The 19,722-nt window shown below is 37.3% G+C and overlaps 1 protein-coding gene across 9 annotated transcripts in view; it reads right to left on the reverse strand.

Annotated features, from left to right (window-relative positions):
• The window catches only part of LOC139977877 (uncharacterized), a 221,559-nt gene that overhangs the window by 111,362 nt on the left and 90,475 nt on the right, over window positions 1-19,722 (reverse strand). For all 9 annotated transcript variants that reach the window (XM_071987580.1, XM_071987579.1, XM_071987576.1 and 6 more), the window contains 20 exons: window positions 19,505-19,642; window positions 18,069-18,224; window positions 16,363-16,503; window positions 14,706-14,804; window positions 13,594-13,698; window positions 12,253-12,414; window positions 11,148-11,285; window positions 10,624-10,725; window positions 9,592-9,693; window positions 8,269-8,421; window positions 7,750-7,887; window positions 7,053-7,151; window positions 6,774-6,872; window positions 5,667-5,822; window positions 5,191-5,337; window positions 3,173-3,274; window positions 2,504-2,644; window positions 1,577-1,717; window positions 770-865; window positions 40-195 (listed from right to left, as the gene is read on the reverse strand). In XM_071987580.1, the coding sequence (XP_071843681.1) occupies window positions 40-195; window positions 770-865; window positions 1,577-1,717; window positions 2,504-2,644; window positions 3,173-3,274; window positions 5,191-5,337; window positions 5,667-5,822; window positions 6,774-6,872; window positions 7,053-7,151; window positions 7,750-7,887; window positions 8,269-8,421; window positions 9,592-9,693; window positions 10,624-10,725; window positions 11,148-11,285; window positions 12,253-12,414; window positions 13,594-13,698; window positions 14,706-14,804; window positions 16,363-16,503; window positions 18,069-18,224; window positions 19,505-19,642 (2,571 nt within the window). The remainder of the gene's footprint in view (window positions 1-39; window positions 196-769; window positions 866-1,576; window positions 1,718-2,503; window positions 2,645-3,172; window positions 3,275-5,190; window positions 5,338-5,666; window positions 5,823-6,773; window positions 6,873-7,052; window positions 7,152-7,749; window positions 7,888-8,268; window positions 8,422-9,591; window positions 9,694-10,623; window positions 10,726-11,147; window positions 11,286-12,252; window positions 12,415-13,593; window positions 13,699-14,705; window positions 14,805-16,362; window positions 16,504-18,068; window positions 18,225-19,504; window positions 19,643-19,722) is intronic.

The raw sequence follows: 19,722 nt of genomic DNA on the forward strand, positions 1-19,722 counted from the left end.
CAGTTTACTCAGAGAAGAAGATTCACCATGTAGACTTACCCAGTGGATTGACAGTAACGATTGAGCCATCAGGACCTAGCCATTTAGGAGTTTCCCTCAGGTCGTCGCTGTTCAGGGTACAGATGAACTCAATTTTTGACCCCGGGGTCACAACGATATCGTAGGGTAGGATGGAGATACTGAAGTTAGGTCCATCTGTCCAAGAAGCAGGCAATTGGTCAATATATACCTCTGAATAATTCTTATTTAGATATTGTAATATTAAAAAAACATTTGAAATCACTCATTAATTTCATGAAGTCACTTTATTATGCCTTCTATCGACATAAAATGATACTCCCTCCAAAAGCTGAATAATTTTCCAAGGATATAAAAGAATCCAATGCACAGATAAAGAAACTGAAATTACAAACATTAATAGCTAATATCTCAACAAGTTATGAAACTGGGAGTTGGATTAATAATGCTTCGTTCTTACCATCCCCAGTATTATGTGTGTTATTTTCTTTTTTCAAATCTCAGTTATTATTCATTTACCATTGCGTCATATATAAAAGCTAGAAGGCCTGACGTTTCGATCCTAGCAGGATCTTTTTCAGACGCTGAATGACAAGCTACAGTAACAAAAGGGACAAATACATGCACAGAATACAGACAGGTTAATGAGCATGGTGAACAAAAATCTGTTATATTTCATCATAACAAAAAGTAATAAAATGAAAAATCCAACTGATTGTCAATAAGATCAGAGATGATATTTTTAAGATACCTCTTATAAGACAGGTTGGTCCTCTAAAACCGGACTGACACTGACAAACATTATTCAGGCAGATTCCGCCATTGTGGCAAAGTCGATCGCATTCCTCTGCAAGGAAAATAAAAAAAGATGATAACAAAAATAAAAACATAAAACCGACAGAAAAGCCCTAGAATTTCGTAGTTCTTACCGACAGACTGCACCGAAATTGTTTTATTTCTTACTTATTACATCAAAACAATGCAATTTCTTTCAAATTTCAAACAAATTAATCATTTGTTTCTTATTTTGTTCTATAACTCCCCACATTAGGAAGTTTGAAGTAATGCTTCTTCTGATTGGTCTGTAACCATTCAAACATAACTGTCGGTATCACTGCTCTTAAATTGCCTGATTCTAGTTCTCATCATGTCAAACAAACTACAATTCTTTCAACTTCAGTGTGTTATTTTTTCTTTTGTAACATTTCACCTGATTCAGCAGCTATAATGGTAATGCTTCTTCTGATTGGTCTGTAACCATTCAAACATAACTGTCGGTATCACTGCTCTTAAATTGCCTGATTCTAGTTCTCATCATGTCAAACAAACTCTGCAATTTCTTTCAAATTTCAATGTCTTTTTTTTTTCTTTTGTTACATTTCACCTGATTCAGCAGCTATGATGGTAATAATTCTTCTGATTGGTCTCCAACCATACAAACATAACTGTCGGTATCACTGCTCTAAAATTGCCTGATTCTAGTTCTCATCATATCAAACAAACTTTGCAATTTCTTTCAAATTTCAATCTGTATTTTTTTTCTTTTGTAACATTTCACCTGATTCAGCAGCTATAATGGTAAGCACTCTTCTGATTGGTCCGTAGCTGCAAACATAATCGCCGGTGTCGCTGCTCTGAAATTGTCCGATTCGCAGGTTAAGTATATCATACTGTTCACTAACGACTCTAATGCGACCACCTGATATAAGAGAGAAACTTTTGTTAATTTTAAATATGATAAATTAACTAACAATCCAACAATTCAGTACTTCTTCTTTCCCTTTTTCTTTTTTTCTTTTTGTTTGGAGAATGGCATAAATTAACTCAAGATATGTTTGACTGAATGTATTACCTATTTTGTCTGGCTAAATCAGAACTGATTTTTCTGAGTGAATCCGAGTAAGTGCTCTGTGATGTCATAATGACAAATGGTCTCCAGAAGCTTTAACTTTGCTATTATGATCTTCTTGTTTTCTTTTAATCGTGTTTTCTTTTTTATGATTGTGACCTCACTTTTGTTCCTAATGGTTTTGTTGTATTGTTGCAACTTATTTCTTTCTCCATTTTTATTCTTATGCTTCCCATTTATAAATTGCTTGTAATTTATACTGGACTGAAACTGATCTCTCGTTGATACCCTATACATCTGGAATATTTGCTTAGCAGTCAAGGTTCTCTGTATTCAGAAATTCATCAAAATGTAACTTTTTGTACCATTAACTTGCTCTGTTAATAAGTGAGTTAAATATAACGAAAAACAAAAAAGTTTTCAACTGAATTGCTATGTGCATCAATCACTCTGCTGTTACCAGAAGCATTTAATAAATTGTCACCAAATTTGAATTATATCTATGACATACCAATGCTATGAAGATATTTGTCTTTACCTAAATATGCAGGAAAATTTGTAGCATATTTATTAAGCAATCACCGTTAGAAAATCCCTTGAATATTTCATGTGTTATCTATGTCAATGCAAGCTTACCTGATGGCAAGATCAGCTGTCCATCTCCTGTAGTCCAGGTCAATCCCTGAAAGGAACTCAAGACGCCAAAGACCTGACAACGGACGGTAATATCTTGACCGACGTATGGAACACCAGGGGAAGTGATGCGAAGAGTCACATCTATAACCATGGGAGGGGGAGGGTGGAGGGGAGAGGGGGGAGAGTAAAAAGCAATCCATGTCAACTATCAATTAAAGATAAGTAAACAAACCCATGAACTCAGTTTAATGAGCAATGGTATATTACCTACATTACAACAAATGATTGGTAATTTTAATACCATATTCACCAAGTGTCTTATTCAAGTTCAACTCAAATACTAGAATTGTTTAATATTGATATAAATAGCTTTCTCCTCAATATACCGAAATAATAGCATCACCATAGGATTGAGATGGTTTGTTACTATGCAACCAAATATCAAGTTACTAGTTAGTATATGAATTAAACATCCACAAGGGATTTTGCATACAAACAATGAGTACGTAAAACTGACAAACTGACGTTAATTCATATTTCTACATCAATTCTTTTTCTCCTTAAAATGAATCTCAATGTTTCATCATAGAATAAGGACATTGAACATCTACATTTTAATATAATTAGTTTCCAAATGTGTGTTGCTGAGAGGTCATAAAAGAAGCAAACCTTGTGTCTCGCAATAAGTGCCGGAGAAACCGATGGGACATTGACAGAAACCGTTGTCAAGGCAATGGCCACCATTTATGCAAGCAGGATCGCACGCAATCTCTGTAATAAAGGGATATATTGAATACAACACGTGAAGAACAAGCATACGCATTAAAACCTGTATGCCAAAAGAACAACTTCATGAGATAACCAAAATTAAGGCATGTGTATCATTAAGTCACTTTTAAGTTCGTGCAAAATGTTGTCACATTTTAACGACATCTGTTAAGGTCAATGCTGTTGTCTAAAACAAAACAAAATCGGCAGGTAAGAATGGCTACAAATTTCACCAACATGCTGAGAACTATGTTCCTCTTTAATTAAGTCAAGAATTAATTAAACCCCTCAACTATTCTCTGAATGTCAGTTTTGAGCAAGGAGAAGACCTGCTAGTTGAGTAGCCAATGTTTCTTCCTGTTTTGAGTTGACACTGTAAAAGGTGAACAAAAATCTCTTATTTTTCCAGACTTCACTGACGATAATGTCATCATCACTGAGAAAATTACAATGTATGTATTTTAGATCCTCCTGTAAGCAGGAACTCGCGAAGAAGCCATAATTGCTTATCAAAGCTGCAAGCTGACAGAAGTCAGTCTCTTAGATTCATATTTAACGTCCATGATTATGAACTGTCAATTGTCAACAACTCTGTAACTGGACGACATGCATTAATCTTGGAGGGACCTTATGATTGAAAGGCACCGGCATTAACCACTGAGCTAACACTCCACAAAGAAACATGATATTTTGACCCTAGGAGGATAATGTTTAAATGCAGACTGACTGTGGCTCTGCCAGATTGCCTTTGAAGATCCTGCAAGGTGTCAAAAAATGACTCCCTCTAACCCAGGGGTTCCTTAACTGGGGTGCATGAACCCCCAGGGGGTGCTTGAGTCCATCCCAGGGGGTTCATGAGATGTTTCTGAAAGTCAAAACTAGAGTACTTTTTGTTGAACTAAAATGTGATATATCATATAATTTAATAATGTACAAAAGTCGTACCAAACAACAAACTCTTTTCTTTTTTTTCATTACAATATTACACTATGAACTTGACCTTAATTACGAAGCACTGTTATGCGTATTGTAGTATAATAATGACTCAGATCGTGTCTCGAAAAGTTGGGGGTTCCTGGACAACTGTGACATCCACAGGGGGTTCGTGGGGGGATAAAGTTAGGAAAACCCTGCTCTAACCTATACATATACCGACACAAGCTTTTTACAGTAGATAAAACAGTTTGTTAACAGCTCTATTCTCTTCTTGATTTCCAAAAAAATAATATGAACAACTGATTAATTGGACAGTATTGAAAAGATAATCATCCTTTTATTGCAATTTTTTGGGCAAAGGATATAAACATTGGTTTGCATTCAGGTGTTTAGTCTTACAAAAAGACTGATGATAAACTTATAAGACTCACTGTAAACATAAATGGTGATGGTATTGAAGACATCTTACAGTAAGATTTATGACAACCTTAAAGACTCACTGTAAACACAAATGGTGATGGCATTGAAGACATCTTACAGTAAGATTCATGATTAACTTAAAGACTCACTGTAAACATAGATGGTGATTGCATTGAAGACATCTTACAGTAAGATTTATGATAACCTTAAAGACTCACTGTAAACACAAATGGTGATGGCATTGAAGACATCTTACAGTAAGATTTATGATAACCTTAAAGACTCACTGTAAACACAAATGGTGATGGCATTGAAGACATCTTACAGTAAGATTCATGATTAACTTAAAGACTCACTGTAAACATAGATGGTGATGGCATTGAAGACATCTTACAGTAAGATCCATGATTAACTTAAAGACTCATTGTAAACATAAATGGTGATTGCATTGAAGACATCTTACAGTAAGATTGATGATAAACTTAAAGACTCACTGTAAACATAAATAGTGATGGCGTTGAAGACATCTTACAGTAAGGTTGATGATAAACTTAAAGACTCACTGTAAACATAGATTGTGATGGCGTTGAAGACTGGTCCGATCTGGCAGGTGTACACACCGGAATCCTCTGTCTGAGGGTTGACAATGTCCAGTCTAGACACCCTTGGTGATACTAGTTCTGTAGATATCCTGGTAGTTCCATCCAATACTAAAATGAAGAGTAAACATTCATGATCATTTCAAAATATGTTATATCGTTAACACTCTCCAAGAAACTGCTAACTTACAGAATCGAGTTCATGATTATATTGATTCCTCTGTTAACGGATCTAACTTGTGTCAATCTTAACAAGTAGCAGTTCATAATCCAACTTGGAAAAAACAAAAACTGAAAAATAAAACAGCTATTTTTTTTTGGTTATGTTATACTTCTTACCATCTCTGAAAACTGAGACTGGACTGATCGACTCTTCTTGTGGAACATAACTAAATATTTGTGTTCATTGTAATATTTTCTTACCGTTTTAAAGAACTTACTGTTTGTAGATGGACCAATCCGTTCTCCTTGAGGGTTTATCCAGTATGGTTGGTATGACCCATCACTGACCTCGCAGGTCAAAGAAAATTCTTGACCAATCGGAGGTAACGTTTCAACACTTGGTATTACACTCACTGTAACGCTATCCTCTAAATCTGAGAGATAAACAAAGGATGAACCAAACTATGTATTTTTCTTTTGTGGTGGGGGTGGGTGGATGGTGGAGGAGGAAGGGGAGGGGGGCAGAATTAAATCAGTTAAATCAGCACAAAGGAACTTCTAACGAGAGCAAAATTGGGACCACTAAGCATCGAATTTAAGAAAAGAAGATGGAAATTCATTGGGATATATTGCGCTAAAACCCAAACAACGACAGCAACATTAGCATGACTTGGGCACCAGAGGGCAGGAGAAAGAGAAGGAGACCAAAAACAACATGGCGCAGGACAGTGGACAAAGAGAGAGAGAGGGCTGGTTGGCAATCCTGGAATGAGGGCAACCGAGACGAATGGAGACGCTCTGTGGAGGCCTTATTTGCCTCTAGGCAAGAAGAAGACAGATGAGATGAGAAATGTACATAACACTTGCTTAATCAAGATGCGGTTCTCCAGCAGTTCTACGGAGGGAGTTGTCATATCACTCCTGATACACTAGTTAATAGGTTACAACTCTGCAGTTTGGCCGAACAAAGAACTGCTTCAGAAAATGTAAGTTACAGCGTTTTAAAACGATTAGTTTGACTTGAAGCTTCAAAAATATGTTTCAAAAGATCTCTCCTTCAATAATTACAAATGGAACTGTATAATACAAGTGTTCAAGCCAGGGAACCTGCAACTTGTCAAGTTTTGTTGAACTAGATAGGACCAATATGATGGCGCCCTCTGTTGATTTTGGGCATGGCTGGATTTGTGCGTAGGGTGTAACAGTACCTGTTACTGATGGATGCCTTAGTGGCCAGAGAGGTGCACATTCAACTCGACACATTCCAACTGGTTATTAAAACCATATATTACATATCTGTGTTCTTCAGTGTTGCCAAATATTTCATTTTCTTCGAATGATCAATTATAATTGGCCAATGATACTTCTGATGATGTAATACTTACCAATGATTTGACAGAAATCACCGTAGAAACCATTGGAACAATGGCATTCTCCATTTAGACAAACTCCTCCATTGGCACAAGGAAAATCACAATCAGTCACTGAGTACAGGTAAGAAAAAATGTGATCTCAACCAAAAGAAACTGGTAACTGTGTATATGTTCAAATGAATTTAATCATTTTACTAAAGAGGTTAAATACAGTCAGTTCACTATAAACTTCCTTAAAACCATTAATAAATCTTAAATATCACATATGGAATGATGTTAACACTGACTTACATTCGTACTGGCAGTATTCGCCAATGAAAGGAGCACTGCAAATGCACTGCCCCTGACGACACTGTCCAAAGTTTTGGCACTGCGGGTAGCATTCATAATCTGAAAGAAGATAAATATCCAACAACATATTGAGGGTTTCATGATTTCAATCTTAGATTGTTCACATCTCTTAGAGAGGAGAATATGTGGAAGCCATGGTTCTGCATTTAATCTTAATATTGAAAGTAGATGTTATGTAATACTTTGCATGTTCTGAGTAATACTGAATGTTATACTAAACAAGAAAGGGGGTGGGTGGGTGGGTGGATGGGTGGATGGGTGGGAGGATTCATAGCCCCACAATAATCTTCACATCAATGACTTTCATTTTCCATGGGCAGCATCTTCAACACCATTGAACGTTGTTTTGGTTCCTAGTCCTGGTAATCTCAAACCAATTGCCAAGATTCCTGTTGTGTTAAGCAAATAGCCTGAAAACGTTCTAACATTATGTTGATTAGTCTGAACTAAGAATTAATATTCTCTAACAGTCAAAGTATCAAATGTTGAAGGCTAGCAACACAGAACAACCTGTGCGGCTCCCTGCTGAGGTTGCAAGCGAACACATTGTTACAATATGAAAACCATGAAAAACACAAAGCTAACTCCAGCCTTTTTATTCACAAATAGTTTTCTTGCATATTCAGATATATCTCACCCTGAATAGTCAATGAATATGCATTGAATATATCGCCAGTATAACAGGTGTAAAGTCCAATGTCACTCTGTCGTACATTGTTGATGATAAGGAGAGTGGTGGTGTCCGACACTCGATCCACCCTTAGACGTCTGTTTGCTGAAATCAGAGATTCAGAAGGCCAAAAGCAAGAAAAATCAATATTAGCTTCATAAATATTATTTTGGAACAAAGTAAAGCAAGATGGTTAACAGCTACAAATTTTGGACTTCATGTTAAAGACAACTGTTTTACTTTTGTCTGTCAATTTAGATTATTTTCTACTTTCAAAACTACAGACAAATTTCCCAATCTTCTTTACAGACCTCTCCCGTCTGCACAAACCACAATAGTTGTAGTTGGATGGACAGGACCAGTTTCAGTTGCATTTGATATTTTGTCTAATGACCCTGATGAGCAATAAACAAATTCTGGATCACTTTTTCCCCCAAATATCACAAAAGAAAAGGGGGAAACAAATATGTAACCTTCAATACGTACCATTTTGAGAAATGACCAGATTATGTGGATTTTTCCAGACTGGTGGGAAACTGTACACATCGCCAATAATCTGACAGATAAGCCTGATGGTCTTTCCTCTCACGGAAGGAGGCTCGTAGTCAAGGGTTATCACCAGCTGGAACCCAGGTGTTACTGAAACAAAAAACAAACAAGTTAGCAATTAGAAAATAACCCAGAGAGACAAAAAATAAATATGGAACAGAAAAAGAATGGAAGCCTATAGAACAGGGTTTCCATAACTTTATCCACCCACAAACCCCCTGTGGATGTCAGAGTTGTCCACGAACCCCCAATTTTCGAGACACGATCTGAGTCATTATTATATAGCAGTGCTTCGTAAAAGATCAAGTTCATAGAGTAATATTGTAGAGGTTGTCGATAGGTATGACTTTTGTACATTACTAAATTATATGATATATCAGATTTTAGTTCAACATAAAGTACTCTAGTTTTGACTTTCAGAAACGTCTCACAAACTCCCTGGGATGGACTCACGCACCCCCTGGGAATTCATGCACCCCAGTTAGGGAACCCCTGCAATATAGATGTAAATAATTTTAGATGATTGCATGATGAATCATGAGTGAAAGGTTGAGGAAATCACCAAGCAACTGAAAACAGGTCATGTTGGGGTATTTGACAGACTTGTAAGCAGAAAGTTGCAAATATAAAAAGGAATAAAATAACAATAAAAGAAATATCGAGATAGAGTCCTGAATTGTGCTTGCAAAGTGGTATCCTAGGTATGATAAAGGAAGAGGAACATATCTCACAGATTCAGGGTAGTAGAACAACAAGACTTCAAAAATACATTTTGAAATATTTAATTGAATCTAATTGAAATTTACCTTATAAATAACAAAAGACCTACTTCAAACCATTAGCTAGTTATTACTTCACTCTACAGAGCCTAAAAAAGACACAAATGAGTTCTCATACCATGCTCATTAACCTGCCTGTAGTATTCTGTGCATGTTTTTGTCCCTTCTGTTACTGTTACGTGTCATATAGCCTTTAAAGAAGATCCTGCTAGGATCGAAACTTACTTTTACACAAATGAGTTCTGTTAGCTTCCTATTCTATGCCTTCTATAATGACTTCCATGTGAACATGGTGACATGTATATAACCAGATTCATTTTATATAAACTCTGGTCTGTAGTTGTCACCCCCGACCCAACTGAGTGTTGCAATATATATGTTTGCATGTGAATTAAGCAATTGGAAATGTCCAATGTTTGCAAAGTAAAATGTGGCTTATGTCATCCTTTGTTTAGAAAGGGTGAAATGGATGAGGACGCACGTCTGGTGAGACAGAGGTCTCCGCTAAAGCCGTCCAGACACTGACATTCTTCATTAAGACACCAGCCGCCATTTTGACAGTCCAGGTCACAGGGCACCAAAACTATGAGGATAAAAGTGACAAAATATGAAAGGTTATAAAGAAAATAAGGAAGTAGTTGGTATATATTGGGGGGAGGGGGATGAGAGAAGGGAGAGGAAGGGGCGGTTCTGTTTGTTTTGTTCTTTTGGTTCTCTTTTCTAATTGTAAAGTTCTGTATTTTTGCAGGGAGTTTCACTACCCGACAAGCTCTATAGGTTTTTTAGTACATTTCCTTTCACAAGTTTTGTTTCTTATCTCCTTCAATGTCATATGTCATACTTATGTTGTGATAGAACAAAAATAAATAAATGAAATATTAGGATCTGCTTCCTTGCTTAGTTTTTTCTTTCTGAAATACATATAATATTATATAGACATTTTTCTAGGATGGTCTGTTAATGTTGAATAGAGCTAGTAATTTTCCCTGCAATATGGAGCATGTATTTAATCCAATTTTTAGAGAAATGAACCAATATTTTGACCTAGAATGAATGATACCTGTGTTGTTTGTTATATTAGATCTATCAGGTATCGTATAGCATTTGAAAAAAAAAAAACAACTTGACAGTATCTTTAAAGAAAGATATCTTTCAAGTTCCTGTCAAACTAAAAGCATCTTTCAATATCGCCAATCTTTCAGAAAAAGTTATTTTTTCAAGCATCTCTCAAACAGAATGTTTTTTAAGGTACCTTTCCGAGAGGGTACAATACTAGTTCCTTTCAAGAAAGGTATCTCCCAAAGAGGGTGATGTTGAAAGATTTTAAAGTTAATTTTTTTAATTTTTTGATGGCGTCCATTGCGACAACATTCATTAAATTTTCTTATGATCCTGGTTTATCCAAATTTTAAAAAGAGAGAGTAGGTATGTAATATCTGTTTTTAATCTTGTTTGTACAACCATTTAAATTTAAAACTTGACACAAATGATATGAATGAGGTCCATCTAGTACCTTCTTCTTCACAGGAATTGCCAATGTAATTCTCCAGGCATTCGCAAGATGAATCCACACAGCGTCCACCATTCTGACAAGCCCGTACACAATGACTGGTCACTAAGCCATAAAAAATCACAAGTTAGGAAGATTAGTGATGGAACGTCTGGGACAATTGTTGGCCATACAGAAAAGAAGCGATTTTCTCATGAAATAACATATGAGGTCAGTCTAAGTTACAGGCAACCTCTTGAATCCCAAAATCTTATCTATCTTGCTTGCTGATCATGTATCAATGCTCACAAGGTTCCTAACATTCTACTAAGTTTGTTGAGAAAACATTAACATCCTGAATTGACTCATTGTAGATCCGAGAGGTTATCCCAGCATAAGGTATATCTCCCGAATAGATCGCATGACAAAGTTTGATCTTTTTTTAGTTTTTATTTTACATGCTAGTCTTGATAACCTATCATTGATCAAGATGGGTATTAAGGTAGTTTTGAATAAGGGTTAATAATATTGTTTATAACGTTTCTCACCTACTACCACGGGTATGGTATTAGTGTAAGGACCTACAACACAGGAGTACTGTCCATTATCAGCCTCCGTTAAGTTGTGAATGCTGAGCATAGATGTACCGTCTGGTTGATGAACCACGCTGATGTGGTCATCACCCTCTGGAAAAAGCAGAAGTGAGTCAAAATGCTGAAGGGGAGATGTGATAATTGGTAATATACCAGCATGTAACGATATTGATCGTGAATATTCACTATATGATTTGAGTAATAATTAAAGCTATGCAGGGTGGCTTTACAGACTGGAGTCGTTACAGGTAAGTCTTGCATGTTGCTCTGAGCAGAGTACATTGTTAATTTTACGTTGTTTATTCTCTTGGTCTGATGCCAAATCATTACATTTTAAGTTCATTGACAAATATAGGCTATAGCTTTGTTCTGGACCCTGGTCTACTCTCTTTTATCACATAGTATATTGTGTCATTAGACTAGCATTATAATAACATACTCTAACTCATTGAAGACAAAACAAGATAAATGTTTATTATTTAAAAATGTACCAAAAGCGAGCAAAGAAATATTTGAAGACAACAGAATTCAAAGCAGTTATTTCAGGGTTAACAGCCCTGTGTTCCATCAACTGTGTTATCCAGTCCTCAACTGTTCATGATCCATATTTAGGCTTTTCTTTTCATTTGGCTGGGGTGCCAATCAAACCTAAACCTAAACCACTGAGCCCTGCATGTAAAAGCAAGCTATCTATGAAATCTCAATTTCATGTCATACAACCCAGAAAGGTGGCTGGAAAAGAGATTTTAAGAGAAATTCTGTACTTATGTAATTCCTATATATATATATTGAACATTTAATTTGTATTTATATTTATGTATATAAGTTTATATATTTTTTCTTGTCTTTTCTTTCTTCAGGGAGTCTTCCACACTGTTAAGCTTTTAAGCTTCATGGAAGACTTCCCTTCACTTTGTACTTTTGTGACAAAACAAATAAATAAATAAATATTATAAGAGAAATTCTGCCTTTTTGCTGTTAGTCAGCTAAGACAGGAAATATAAAGCTCACTTAGGATTGTCTTCATGTATTTTTTTTTTTTACCTTTCTTTCTACTTACCTGTTGATATTGGTGATATTTCTTCTCCTGATGGGAGCAGCCACACTGGTGCTGTCTGTTCACCGTTAGCTGCAGACACTGTGCAGGAAACCTGCAGACTGGTTCCATTCTTGGGATTCTCCCTCATGTTTGGTACCAGTGTAATATTGTATACTCCAGTTACTATCGAGATGAAGTCATACATTTTATTATCGATGGATCAAGAACAAGTCCACATTTATTTCAATAAGTTGAACAGAAAATGTTCATGCAAGTGCGTGAGTTGAATGGAGGGGGGGGGGGGGAGTTCTACATATAAGGACACTAGAAATGATATAAATGTTTAAGAATGATAGTAGGGGGGGGAGGGTTCTACATATAAGGACACTATAATTAACATAAATGTGTAAGAATGATAATGGGGTGGGGGAGTTTTACATATAAGGACACTAGAAATGACATAAATGTTTAATAATGATAGTGGGAGGGGGGCCTACATATAAGGACACTAGAATTGACATAAATGTTTAAGAATGATAGTGGGGTGGGGGAGTTCTACATATAAGGACACTAGAATTGGCATAGATGTTTAAGAATGATAGTGGGGGAGGGGGGGGAGTTCTACATATAAGGACACTAGAATTGGCATAGATGTTTAAGAATGATAGTGGGGGAGGGGGGGAGTTCTACATATAAGGACACTAGAATTGGCATAGATGTTTAAGAATGATAGTGGGGGAGGGGGGGGGGAGTTCTACATATAAGGACACTAGAATTGATATAAATGTTTAAGAATGATACTGACATTTCAGAATACAATGTGAATATGTAAATATATATCAACAAAGACAAATATATGAGAGAAAAGAAGATTAGAAGCTATTACTGCATGTAATATGTGAGTCTGTAAGTAAATGACATTGGAATACATCACTGCTAATATAAGGTCAAAGGTCGATGGAATGGTATATTTGTGACAAGTGCAGGGTAAACCTTCTCAGAGAAAAACGTCAGTAATTCATTTAATTAGTAGGATTTTACCATGTTCTGTGACCAGAAGTGAAAGACATGTGATTGCTAGAGTTGTAATACTGGATGGAAAGATTTAAAGTCAGTGACGGACAAATGTGACTAAAAGGCAATGACTGTATTATGCTATTAATATACAAAGTTATTATACAAAAGAAAATGTAAACATGTGGCTGGCTGGACTTGTAATAATATGCATGAAATGATAAAAGCCTCTTGATTATTTGTTGTTATTCTAAATAGTCTGCAGCTAAGACCATGGTTACTGCAAGTTTGATAGCCGATGGATTAAGATTGCTAGAAGCACCTAAATGACATCAACCATCGACTTACTTAAATTCTCACAAAACTCTCCGGAATAACCGATAGTACAGCGACAGTCATCCAACACACAGAATCCACCGTTGAGGCAAACCTTGTTGCAATAGAAACTTGGATCTGAGGATAGAAGCAATGTTTCAAGTCAAATGTTCTTAACATTTTCACTTTTACAATAGTACTCTTTGGAATTGGACCGGAGTGTGGTAGAGTAACATGAAATTCCATGTAATGGCAATTTATTAGATAGAAACTTTATCAATATTTCACAGGTCTATGAGAAGGTATAGTAGGAGTTGACCGATTGTCAAATGGAGGGAGAGAGGAGGAGGAGGAGGAGGAGAGGAGGAGAGGAGGGGCTGGAGGAGGAGGAGGAGGAGGAGGAGGAGGAGGAGGAGGAGGAGGAGGAGGAGGAGGAGGAGGAGGAGGAGGAGGAGGAGGAGGAGGAGGAGGAGGAGGAGGAGGAGGAGGAGGAGGAGGAGGAGGAGGAGGAGGAGGAGGAGGAGGAGGAGGAGGAGGAGGAGGAGTTAATTAAACATTGTGATGGGGTGATTTCTGATAAAATAACTCATAGAGCTAAAATCATTTAATCTTTCAGATAGAGAATGTGTTCTCATATGATTGGCTATAAAAGAATTCAGTAAGTCCTACAAACTTGCTGACAGAGCAGTAGCTACTAGCAGTAGTACTTTAGTAGGAGTGGAATGTTGCAAGGATTGTTATGCAATGATGAATCTCCTTATATAATCAAACACAGTGGTATTACAGTGTAGTACAAATTTGACTTACATTTCACCATGAGAAATGTGAAGAGAAAATCAAATCAAAAGGAAGCTAAGAAATACAAACCCATGTGGCATTATGACATCACACAATTACAAAATGGCAGCACATTGACGCCTCTTTGGAATCAGTCTTATCTCAAAACTGACGAAAGATTTTCTTTAGATATTTGGGTGAACCGGGGCATGACTATCAAAGAGTTATCAAGATGATGCATAGGTTCATATTTCCCTTTAAAAATATATAAGAATCCTATGCAATTTTTATCTCTGTGAAAACTTCTGACTCTTGAAGTGACATAAATTTGTTAAAATGGTGTTTGTAGCCGCTGCAGATCAACTTACCTGACATTTCACAAGCATCTCCTATGAAGCCAGTATTACAGATACATGTACCATTCTCACATCTTCCATTGTCTGTACAGGGAGGATTGCATCCACCAACTGAGAAAATACAAACAGAATGCATTAGCAGGCTACATTGGTTATTCTCTGTCCCCAGATGAATTCACTGGTGAAAAGTGGCATACAACACATACAAACAAATGTGAGAATGAGATCATAACACACATACCCCTCCCACCAATACCCCTACCCTACCCTGCCACTGCCCCCCCCAAACACATTCCTCACTGTTTGATGTTTCACCTGACTTAGCATCAATGTTGTTTGCTCTTTATCCATGATCCCAATTGTCTGTGAAGAGCGGTTCCAAATATTATGGGTTTGTGTGCATCCTCGATAGCTTGAATGCTGAGCATTGTGGGCTTAGGTGATCAAGCTAGTGTAACCCAAGTGTGTGTCAGTTTACTTAACCCTATATTTTAAATGGGAATTTCACACTGACATGAAGATACCATATTCCACCATTGAAAGGAAAACTAAGGGTACGTAAAAACAACAACTGTTCCTTTAGACTCCACCAATACCCAAAAAATATCATAACTCTGTGGGACACAAAATTTTCTGTATTGATTCAAACGGTCAAATATAATATTGTGGTTAATTTAAGAGCAACCCACTGGTTTATAAATACAATGAATACAAAACATAAGACCAATTACCACCAAGATATAGCTGCAATTGAGCTGAAACACTGCATACCACACATGAATATGTACCCAGGTCCCGCACTTGTAGTTCATTAATGAATAACCTACTGGTTTATTATTACAATGAATATAAAATAAGACCTTACCACCAAGATATAGCTGCAATTGAGCTGAAACACTGCATACCACACATGAATAGATACCCAGGTCCCACACTTGTAGGTCATTAATGAATAACCCACTTGTTTATTATTACAATGAATATAAAATAAGACCTTACCACCAAGATATAGCTGCAATTGAGCTGAAACACTCCCTACCACACATGAATAGGTACCCAGGTCCCGCACTTGTAGTTCATTAATGAATAACCCACTTGTTTATTATTACAATGAATATAAAATAAGACCTTACCACCAAGATATAGCTGCAATTGAGCTGAAACACTGCATACCACACATGAATAGGTACCCAGGTCCCGCACTTGTAGTTCATTAATGAATAACCCACTTGTTTATTATTACAATGAATATAAAATAAGACCTTACCACCAAGATATAGATGCAATTGAGCTGAAACACTCCCTACCACACATATGTAGGTACCGAGGTCCTGCACTTGTAGTCCATTAATGAATAACCCACTTGTTTATTATTACAATGAATATAAAATAAGACCTTACCACCAAGATATAGATGCAATTGAGCTGAAACACTCCCTACCACACATGTGTAGGTACCGAGGTCCTGCACTTGTAGTCCATTAATGAATAACCCACTGGTTTATTATTACAATGAATATAAAATAAGACCTTACCACCAAGATATAGATGCAATTGAGCTGAAACACTCCCTACCACACATGTGTAGGTACCGAGGTCCTGCACTTGTAGTCAATTAATGAATAACCCACTGGTTTATTATTACAATGAATATAAAATAAGACCTTACCACCAAGATATAGATGCAATTGAGCTGATACACTCCCTACCACACATGTGTAGGTACCCAGGTCCTGCACTTGTAGTCCATTAATGAATAACGTGGTCATAATCAGGGATGGTGTCTGGGTGTACAAATGCCCTTGATTACCTACATGGGGAGAAAAACAAAAGTATTATTAGAAATCTTTGTCAAATTGTGTCTAAATTAAACATGGCAAGAAAGTCAAGCATTTATTTTCTATCATGAAAGAAAGAGCACAAAGCCAATACTGTTGCATGCACAACATTATGACATGCCAACTCAGATATGATCCGATCGGACGCCAATTGTCCATAAGCTATAACGTCAATTCAAAGATGCATGGTTATGATTCAATCTGCAATCAGCATCAGTTGCATGTTAGTTTGTGCCACTGGTTATAGTCATGTCATGGAAGATTCTAAATTTGAGTTAAAATGTTGAATTGGAAGCCACCCGATGTGTCCATAAGCCCTTGCGAGTTTCTCCCACATTTGTGGTCGCATAAGCATCGTAAAAATAACTGCTGATTATTATTATTTTTATGTATTAGTATGGAAACCATCAAACCCCCTGGATACTCTAGCAGAGTACTCATTAACCAACTCATTAACCAAATCATTTTGCAATCCCTCGGCCAGCAAAAATCGTGAAATTATTTCAAAGTTCTCGTCAAATCCCTCTAAAAAGTAGAAAACAGTACCAATTTATCCAGGTGAGTAAAAAGTGAGGTAATTGGTAAGTTGTAATATATAGTTGCGTGCACCGGTTTGTAGCTGCACACTATGGGAAGTCCCCCAGGGGACATGTAGCTATATGGTGCACTGTAGTACCCCAGGAGTGACTGTTGAATTCTGCACACTTGGATGTGTGGGTGTGACACATTACCAAATGACCAGGGGTTAAATGTTGTACAAGACTGTAAAATGTAAACCTTGAAACTTTTAACCTTTTTCTTTTTTTCGAAAACAGTCAGTTGTAACTGGAACTATGCATGCTGATCAATGAAACAAATCACCAAACACTGTTGGTTTAAGTGGGCTTATTAGCTTCGGGGTTTTAAAGAATAATAAGTGAGAGGGCCTGATGTTTTAATCCGAGCAGAATCCTCTCGAAAAGGAGCCTGGGGTTTGAGTGAGTTTGCCTTTGAAGAAGATCCTGCTAGGATCAAATCATTAGGCCCTCTAACTTATACACATACCTACACAGGCTTTTTGCTATAGATAAAACAGTTTGTTAACAGCCCCCCCACCCCCTTTATAAATAAAAATGTTAACAAGAATTCAAACCCAAGTAGAAAACAATTCAGCATGTTTCTATAGGTAATGATCAGCATAGGCGTAGGAGACCAAATTAATTTAGGGGGGCTGTAACGACTTGCACGAAAGATCTAACCAAAATTTTCCGAGCGCTCCACGCGCGTTCGACATGTTAATGTGCATATCATATAGACATGAATCTGTTATTACATCGCATGCCAATAACATACAATCATTTGCCATATTTATTTCCCTTCCATATTGGTTATAATTATTGGGGAGTCGGTACAATAATAATGATAATAATAATATAAGTTTAACCATTGAAAAACACATTGCAAATTATATTTCTTTCAGTAGGTGCCCAAAAAATTCTCAGCATATAGCCTGAATTTTTTCAAAAATATTTGGTTGGGGGGTCTGCAGCACACGTACCTTCCTCAAGCATGTGGATTGACTGGCCAAGAGGGTCCATCCATATAGGGAAGTTGTGTAGTTGAGGAGCTGACATCTCACAGTTAAAGGTTAGATTGTTACCAAGCGTGATGTCTTGGAATGGCCCGGGGGTAATGATCAGGGTGAACGAAGATTCTGGCAAGAAACAGAAATGATAAAGACAAATCAAATCCAAGCCATTCAAGGAAGGATAACCATATTTCTTTGATACATGATGATGCATATAATTTTGTTTTGCTTTAATTTTTTTATGTTGTCTTGGACTTTATAATAAGTCTCATCATTTAGAGCTTTAAGACATAAAATGTAACATTCCTCAACAATGATATACATAGCTGGCATGTCTCTCTTGACAGAGAACACAATCACATTTTGCTGGAAACCCTTAGGAAACGGTCAACCATTTGTGAATAAATAGGTATGTGTGGGCTATAGAATTAACTGAGGAGTAGATTCAGAGAAAGTATGAATTAAACTAACAATTTACTATTCTTCATACCAGCTATACCCCGGAGTAACAACACAAGCTCACAGTATCACACATCACATCATAGGCATGTCCAATAGCATCGCCAGAGGGTCGAGCAAAACATGAGTAACATTAGGAGGGGGAGGGGGAGGGGAGGGGGAGGGGGGAGGGGAGGGGGAGGGGAGGGGGAGGGGAGGGGGAATCAAATACAGCTGATGCCAGAGGCACAACCAAGTCAGCATGGGGTCCAAGGGTCCACCATAAGCCCCCTGTTGGAGGTGAAGGGGTAAAACCCCCCATCTGTTCCAGTTCTTATATCATCTTCCAATCAGCAGAATTTTGTAGGTAGATGTCTCAAGTAAATTATAATCTGTGGAGATCTAAGGGACCTGTCTTTTCCTCAGAAATTTTTTTTGGGGGGGGGAGGGGGGTACAGCAAACTTCATTTGGGGGGCACCGAACATTGCTGACGGGTACATGACCACCCCATTGACCTCACCCCTTGGCGGCACCTCTCTACACGTCATTGAGTCTAGGTGCACGGTGTCTTTTCCATATAACTTAATACACTGAATGATGAAGGTGATACTCGAGAACATGGTGGCCAATTGGCTAAGGCATCGGACTTGTGATCCAAAGATTGCTGGTTCGATTCCTGCCTAGTTCATTACATTGTGTCCTTGGGCAAGATGCTTTATCTCACTTGCCTCTCTCCCTCCACCCAGGGGTTAAATGGGTACCTGTGAGGTAACTTGTCATTGGGCGCAGTATATAACTGCTGCCGACTGGAGGGATTGTCTCTGGGACAGGTTATCATTGACCAGGGGTAATATAACGTCTGTAAAGCGCTTTGAGACCTATCGCTGGTATAAAGCACTATATAAAAATCAAATATTATTATTATTATTACTGTAGGATTCTATAAATGATCCAACCTTGTACTTACTTGCTACTGTAATATTAAGCTCTGCAAACCTGCCATTGACACCACAGTAGTAGGAGCCAGCATCAGATGGCTGGATGTCACTCAGTGTAAGCCCCATGGAGTTCTCAGAGAAATGATGCACATAGATTCGGTTATGTTCTGTGAGAGTAAAACCAGATGTGAGTAATAAATATAAGAGATAGACAGACACTTCACCAGAGAAAGAAACCCGATACAGA

Source organism: Apostichopus japonicus, chromosome 12 (assembly GCF_037975245.1).
Source record: "Apostichopus japonicus isolate 1M-3 chromosome 12, ASM3797524v1, whole genome shotgun sequence".
In the NCBI taxonomy this organism is placed as follows: Eukaryota; Metazoa; Echinodermata; class Holothuroidea; order Aspidochirotida; family Stichopodidae; genus Apostichopus; species Apostichopus japonicus.